General features: G+C 45.1%; 1 protein-coding gene across 1 annotated transcript; it reads right to left on the bottom strand.

The window, feature by feature from the left end:
- Positions 1-3,543: 3,543 nt before the first annotated feature.
- ATP5IF1 (ATP synthase inhibitory factor subunit 1) lies at positions 3,544-5,866 on the bottom strand. The gene is made up of 3 exons (XM_086331251.1): positions 5,704-5,866; positions 5,510-5,601; positions 3,544-3,815 (listed from the first exon to the last, which is right to left on the bottom strand). Exons 1-3 carry the CDS (start codon positions 5,788-5,790, stop codon positions 3,665-3,667), a joined length of 330 nt encoding a protein of 109 aa, XP_086187377.1. The 5' UTR covers positions 5,791-5,866; the 3' UTR covers positions 3,544-3,664.
- Between the last annotated feature and the right edge of the window lie 1,880 nt (positions 5,867-7,746).

The raw sequence follows: 7,746 nt of genomic DNA, 5'->3' as shown, positions 1-7,746 counted from the left end.
CACTCGGTCTTGAATGCCAGTCTCTCCTGTTTATCTGGCTGCCGTTTTGTCTCTCCCAGGTCTGCACTGAGTGCCTATCCCACGACCTCCCCCAACATTCTAAATTCACCCCATTAAAACGACATTGTTGTTTAACCACTTGACTTTGCCAATAGGCTGTGGGTTCAATAAGGACAGGAGTGGGAATTATTTTGTAGTTGAATTCCCAGTGTTTACCAAGTGTCCAGCATGTAGTAGATACTAAATAACATTTTTATATTGAAAATTAAATGAATACATTTTAGAAGTATGAAACTGGAATCCATAGAATATGCAGCAGTGCATATTTGAAAATAGTGGGATAACCCTGGGTCATCCCCAATGGTCCTGGCAAGACCCACCACCCCCAACCTGTTCCACGTTGAGGAGGGAGCTAACAGGTAGCTGAACCACCGCAACTCAAGACTGTGGGAACAGGAGTTCTGAAGTAAAGTCCTTGCTCAGCACAAACCTGCTTGTGTGACCTTGAGAAAGTTATTCCCAATTCCCTGCTTTTGTTTACCTTGGTTATAAAATTAAGCTTATGGTGTATGAACCTATTTACCAGAAATATCATGAGATTTAATGAGTAAATAATTATAAAGTGCTCCATAAATATAAATTTTCATGCAATTATTAAATAATTGTTAATCTCGTGTAAAATTCCATACAAATTCTTTTTTTTAAAAAAATGTTTCTGACACAGGTGGTTAGAAAGCTTAGACAGATCTCCTGCACTTTTCAGGGCTTCTCTGGCCCCTGCCTTTCCTGAGTTTTGTTTGTTCAGGTCTTGAGATTCTGTGAGCCAATAGCCTGTTCCTCCAGTAAATTACTGTTTTTCTCCTCCATAAGCCAGCCAGTGCTGGTTTCTGTTACTTGTAAACAAAAAGATTTTTACTAATGCAATAAACCACTGTAGCATTTTCCAAATTGTATTCTGTGGAATGCAATGTTCGAAAATGCTAATATGTTTTGTATAGAATAATTCTTAATAATTTTTTTAAAAGTCCTAAAATAGCATTCATATTAAGAACTATATTAGAGACTTTCCTGGTGCTCCAGTGGCTGAGACTTTGTGCCCCAATGCAGGGGGCCCAGGTTCTATCCCTGGTCAGGGAACTAGACTGCATGCTGCAACTAAGACCTCGCACAACCGAATAGATATAGTATTTAAAAACTATATTATATAGTTATCTTCATTGTACTTAATAATCTGCCTATGTTGACAAATATGTTGCCTATGTCTGACGATTATTAAAAGTGCCCTGTGCTCAAGAATGTCAGCAAATTTCATTAGAATTTAGAATGGGCCTCAAACTTCAGGGCACATCAGAATCACCTGGGGGAGCTTGTTTAATGACATTGCTGGGTTCCACCCTCAGTTTCAGCGGGTCTGGGCTGTGGCCTGGGAATCTGCGTTTCTAACAAGCTCCCAGGTGCTGCTGCTGCCGCTGCCTTGCGGCTTCTTTAAGAATCCCTTGCTGTAGTATTTCCCAAATTCTAAGAACCACCTGAGGGTGCTTCTGGGTCTTTGGTTAATCTCATGACCTGTGCTGTGTCTGTGGTAACTGGTTCCTATCACATAAATTATCTTAGGATTTTAACATATATTTGTTTTAAAAATTTAAAGTATTTTAAAAGTTATATCTTTCCATTACTATAGCATGATAGGAAAACTAACCACAGGTATGTCCTAACAAAAAGACCATGAGTTACCATTTTCATAAAGCTCAGGTAGTTTTAAATTAGGCAGCTCCAAAAACTTTTTTTAAAGAGTTGAAACTCAGTTTTAACCACTGGACTTCCACTGCAGGGGTTTCAGGTTGATCCCTGATGGGGAAGTTCCACATGTTGCCAGGTGAGGCAAAAAAAATAAAATTTGAACTCATGATTCCTTGTCTTCATTTTAAAGTTTCAACTCTTTGATTCAATCATTAGACTGATTTTTATTTAAAACATAGGACAAGACCAGATGATACACTGCTGTTGAGGAATCAACTTAAGAACATCATTCCCAATAAGCAAAGTATTGATTATAAGAAGTCACAAAACACTATAATCTTCAATTTTTTTCTTTGCCTGTTTGGCCTCGGGGCATGTGGGATCTTATTTCCAGGAATCAAACTCCAAGCGCATGGCAGTGAAAGCAGAGTCCTAACCACTGGATCACCAGAGAATTCCCAAGATTTTGTGTGCCATTTTTTTTTTTTTTGGTCACAAAGTCCAAAATGGAAGATGTTACTTGTTCCTCAACCAGTTTTTAAATGTTTCAAATTTTGCAGTGTTTCAAAATTTTAAAAAGGTATGTGAGTTAGTTTGACGATTTCTTATACCTCATCTTTAAGGTCATTTTGTTGCTGGCCACTAGAATCTCAGCACTCATACCTCAAGAGTATCTAGAAATAAACTTTCCATCAGCAGCACTATGGGTAAGTTTTAGAAACAGCCATCAAGTGTCTGGTCTGCAAGGATAGGGTCAATGACTTGTCCAAGATGTTATCACTCAATGGTCCTAAAACCTTTTGTGTAAACAAAAAGTCATCTGTCTTAAAACAAATGACATCACAATTCTGGGGCAAATGATCTACCACTGAACTGGTGAACTGAAAATATCTTGCCAATGCCCATGTCACTTGAAGTTGTTTTTTGCATTTTTGTCTAAAAGAGTTACACAAATAGTTTGTATAATAATCAAGGCCTTAAAGTCTAAAGCAAGAGGATGCTCGGCAAAGCAAAATGTAACTTCAGTGATAACTCTAATTCTGTGCTGTTAACAGATTAGGAGTCTAATCACCTGGATGCCAAGGTGACACATGATTTCTAATTCCAGCCTTCTCAACCTGCATGAGGATAATTAGAACAAGGGTAATTAGTTCACATGGAGTTGTCTAATCCATTTTATAGATGCAAAATGGTATTATTACTGATGGTGCCTTGAATTAAAACTTTTAAAGTCCATCCTAAAGGGGATCAGTCCTGGGTGTTCATTGGAAGGACTGATGTTGAAGCTGAAACTCCAATACTTTGGCAAAGAGCTGACTCATTTGAAAAGACCCTGATGCTGGGAAAGATTAAGAGCAGGAGGAGAAGGGGACGAAGAAGAGGATGAGATGGCTGGATGGCATCACCGACTCAATCGACATGAGTTTGGGTAAACTCCGGAAGTTGATGATGGACAGGGAGGCCTGGCGTGCTGCGGTTCATGGGCTCACAAAGAGTCAGACATGACTGAATGACTGAACTGAACTGAAGCAACCACTCCTGTTTTCCAGGCTGCTCTTGACCTTATACACTGACATTTATCCCTTAGGAAGCTCTCTCCGACGCCTCTTGACCAGTGTCTGACGGGGAAAAGGGGCTTTCTGTTCCCCGTGTCATGCCGTTTCCTGCCTCTGTTGCACAGCACTCCTCACACTGTGCTTTGTCTCCAAGTTCCCTACTTCGGGTACCCTGTCTTCTGATTCATTTTAGTGGCCCAGTAGTTCGTCCCCTTACCCCTCTTCAGACAGACGCATTAGACACAGCTCACTAATGACAATTTATTATAATTTGTTGGAAGCACACAGGTTGATTTTGGTTAAACCAGAATTATGTCTACATAGAAGTGGGCGATAATAGGTAGCCATTCTGTGGAGAACTTGTGCACTTAGTCGTCATCCTCACTCTGTTTTAGTTTCTTGATCGACTGCTTATGCCGCTCAATTTCTTTCTGCAGGCGCTCAATCTCCTTTGCATGATGGGAGATCTCATTTTCATGGTGTTTCTTCAAGGCGGCCAGCTGTTCTTTAGCACGAGCTCTACAAGGACAGAGTGGCTCTTGGTTTAATACCAGTTCTTCATCCCAAAGAAATCTCTAAGCACCTGAAATACCTAAGGCAAAGAACAGGCATCCCAACCCCACAGGAGTCTGGCTCGCCATCCTCTTCTACCCTCTTCAAGCCCCTATGAATGACGACTCCATCCTAAGATACAACATTTACAGGAGATGGCCAAAAATGATTCCATTGTCCTGGTGCTGCTGCTGCTGCTGCTGCTAAGTCGCTTCAGTCGTGTCCGACTCTGTGCGACCCCATAGACGGCAGCCCACCAGGCTCCCCCATCCCTAGGATTCTTCAGGCAAGAACACTGGAGTGGGTTGCCATTTCCTTCTCCAATGCATGAATGTGAAAAGTGAAAGAGAAGTCGCTCAGTCGTGTCCGACTCTTTGCGACCCCATGGACTGCAGCCTACCAGGCCGCTCCATCTTGTCCTGGTGCTAGTGCCTGAAATTCCTCCGCTAATGAAGGAGTCCTTTCAGATTCAGTAGAAAACTCCAAAGAGGTTTAACTTAAGTCCCTACCTGAAGGACTTATTAGAGAAACAACCCAGAGAACAGAATCCCTTTCTGGGGGGGGAAAGAGCAAAAGGAAGTGGGGAGATATAAAGGTGCTGCAAAGGACAAATATATGTGTCTTACCACAGTTTATCTAGGGCTGTCTTTGCCTGAGGACTGCAAGGCCCTCTGTAAAGGCCAAAATGAAGGGGAGGAAAAATAAAAAGTGGTCTCTTGAGTCCAATTTAGGTCTCAAGAACGGATGATTCAAATGTTGGTTTAGCCACACATAGGCTTCTGTTTTCCATAAATGTAAAATGTGGGAGGCCAATTAGATGGTCTCTAAGGGCTGCACCTTGTCTCTCTGGTATGACAGGTGCCATGGTGATAATCCTTAATAGTGAGCAAGAGAGGGCAGAAGAGAAAAGATAGGCCAAGGACAGCAGAAGATAGATTAGTTCCACGCTGCTCCCCACGGTGGATACAAGTCAGTATAAGATAACTCGAGGTTGGTAAACAGGGTAGACAGGCCCAGCCCAATCCATGCTCCTACAGGCTGGGCTGGGCTGGGCGGAGCCGGCCAAGTCTCCAAGAAAAGGGGGGATGGGTGTCCCAACCACGTGCAGCTGCCACATGCTCCTACGACCCCACTCGCTGAGGCGAGTTGCAGAGGCAGAAGCGTCTAGAAATGGCTGAGGGTCTGAAGAATCAGGGAATCCATCCTTGCGGGGCTGGCAATCTACGGCCTGGGATGAAGGCTGAGAGAGTCAGGCTCAGTGAGTCTGCAGATAGTGGAACCGTCGGATCTAGACGCTCTGGGAGGAATCTGGGGGGCGTTCTGCATGATGCGGGTAGAATTCCATGGGTGGAGACGGCAGATGACTCAGGAAGACATGAGTCGAGGTCTGCAGACCCGCAGGTGGAAATGACTTGGATATGGGGGCCGTGGGATTCAGCAGGGCACCGGAAGCCCACAGGTGGCGACAGTCGGGCCCTCAAGCCTTGAGTGTTAACAGGTTCAGGGGCCTGTTGGGTCTGCCTGGCGGGGTGAGGTGGGGTGGGGTCGGGTGTGGATGGGACGCCGCAGGACGCTAGGGAGGGATGCGTGGGGGCAACTGACAATTGAAGAGGGACTGGAAGGCCGTGAGGGATCTAGGGCTGGGGTCCCCAGGGCCTCACCGGAAGTATCGCTCCTCTTCGGCCTGCTCTCTTTTTCCGAAGGCCCCACCGGCGTCCCGGACCGCGCCCGCACTGGACCTAACATTATCTCCCTGCGGAGAGAGAGGGGGGCATTGGTACAGACGCCGGCGGGGTGGGGGGAGAGGAGGAATCCGCGCTCAGGGCTGGGGCAGCAGACCCTGCCGCTGGCGTACCGATTCCGAGCCAAAGCCTCGGCCTTGCATTGACAAGACGCTCCAGACGGCCTGCCGGGTACGCGCCGCCAACGCCGTGGCTGCCATTGATGTCACTGAAGCACCCCTCCAGTGACCTGAAGAGCAGCTTCTCCTTAGGCGCAGCTTCTCCGCAGGCGCTAACGGCCCTGCTGGTCAGGCAGCCAATCGTTTCGCTGGAGAGGCGGGATGAAGCCAGGAGTAGCGAATCATACGAGGGAGAGGAGGGGTTCCTGTAGTTTGTGGCGAATCCTGGCAGAGGGGCGGGCCCATTCTTAGCCAACCCCTAGCAAGGGCTCCAGGGTCAAAGGCCTGGAGAAAAATAATGGAGGAGACTGGGGAAAAGCTGGAACAGAGAGGCAGTAGCCAGGGTTTCGGCTCTTGGATCTATCAGAACTAGGCGTGGCGTCCACCCCCACCTCACCATTCCTTCTCTCATGTTATTGTTAAACACCCAAAGGAAGCTTTCATTTTTCTGGACTACTAGCATCAATAAGATGGGTAATAAGGGGGCGGGGGGCGGAGTGGGCCGCTCTGTCCATGATGCTGATGGCCAGGGTGCCCTTAGTCATTTAGAGTTGTGGGGATTTTTTTTTTTTTTTGATGTATGAATCTATGGTTTTTTTGTTGTTGTTGCACTGACATTTCACTCTCAAGCCTAATAATAGTAGACTTGAGCTGAAGTAAAACTTCAGCTCAGAGAAAACTTCTCTGCCCTCCTTCGTTATTCTATCAATAGCTCACTGTTTTGTTCTTTTTGTTTTTGCGCCTTCGAGTTTATGAAGTTGTCAAGTCATTACTGAATTAATATTTGTGAGATGCATTGATGTGTTATCAAATGGACTTGATAACAGGACTTTTGGCAGCGTGGTGCAAAGAAGTTGAAAAGAGCATAGGTAGGCATCTAGGGAAGACATTACCTTGGTCTTCCGTTAGCCATCTAACAAACGTCGTCGAGATAATAGTAGTTCATAGCCTTTGCCTATGTCATTTTCTCCCTCTGGGTCCAGTTTTTTTCTCTTTTAGTTGAGAGAGTTGGGCCAGATTAAGTGTTTTTAGTGATCACCTTTTCGCTGGAAAAATACCAGCCCTGGTTTGTATGACTTATATGGGAGGAAATGGCTGCGGGGCACATTTTCAAATGTTCATTTCACAAAACTTGAAAAAGCATGAAAGCAGAAGGCTAGAAATAATAATCACGATAAGCCCACTACTTAGTGATAATAATTGTGTGTGTCTCTAGATACTTCAGTGCCATTCCTGTTTCAGGGGGCTTCCCTGGTGTCTCAGATGGTAAAGAGTCGGATGAGACTAAGTGACTAAGCACACAGCACAGCATCTGTTTCAGAAACTCTGCTTCTGGTTCTCAGATAATACTGTTTTTTGATTATCTCCTGGGTGGGCATCCAGTGGAAGGTCTTGCTGAGTTTGTGCAAAAGATCCATAGAGGCATTAGGGTGGCTGCAATTTAAAAAAATGGAAAACAACAGGCATTGGTGAGGATGTGGATAAATTTTAACCCTCCTACATTGCTATGGGATTGTAAAATGGTTCAGCCACTTCGAAAAACAGCTTGGCAGTTGCTCCAAAGGTTAAGTATCGAATTACCATATGACTCAGCAATTTCATTTCTAGGCACATACCTCCCCCCAGTAGAAAACTGGTACTCACACCTTCATAGCAGCACCATTTTACAATAGCCAAAAGATAGAAACAACCCAAATGTCCATCAACTGATAAATGAATAAACAAATTGTGGTATACATGTATGATGGAATACTGCTGCTGCTAAGTCGCTTCAATCGTGTCCGACTCTGTGTGACCCCATAGACGGCAGCCCACCAGGCTCTGCAATCCCTGGGATTCTCCAGGCAAGAACACTGGAGTGGGTTGCCATTTACTTCTCCATTGCGTGAAAGTGAAAAGTGAAAGTGAAGTCGCTCAGTCGTGTCTGACTCTTAGAGACCCCATGGACTGCAGCCTACCAGGCTCCTCCATCCATGGGATTCTCTAGGCAAGAGTACT

The sequence above is a fragment of the Bos grunniens genome, chromosome 2, assembly GCF_055505025.1.
Source record: "Bos grunniens cultivar Pamir isolate PY7600 chromosome 2, Bosgru_T2T1.0, whole genome shotgun sequence".
NCBI lineage: Eukaryota > Metazoa > Chordata > Mammalia > Artiodactyla > Bovidae > Bos > Bos grunniens.
This window is presented reverse-complemented; position numbering and strand designations above follow the sequence as displayed.

What these genes read in the sequence shown, in the direction of transcription:
- ATP5IF1 (XM_086331251.1), bottom strand. Translation starts at nt 5,790, where the DNA reads ATGGCAGCCACGGCGTTGGCGGCGCGTACCCGGCAGGCCGTCTGGAGC. An exon ending in GAGGCTTTGGCTCGGAATCG is followed by an intron (nt 5,602 to 5,703) that starts GTACGCCAGCGG and finishes CTCTCTCCGCAG; the next exon opens with GGAGATAATGTTAGGTCCAG. An exon ending in GAAGAGGAGCGATACTTCCG is followed by an intron (nt 3,816 to 5,509) that starts GTGAGGCCCTGG and finishes CTGTCCTTGTAG; the next exon opens with AGCTCGTGCTAAAGAACAGC.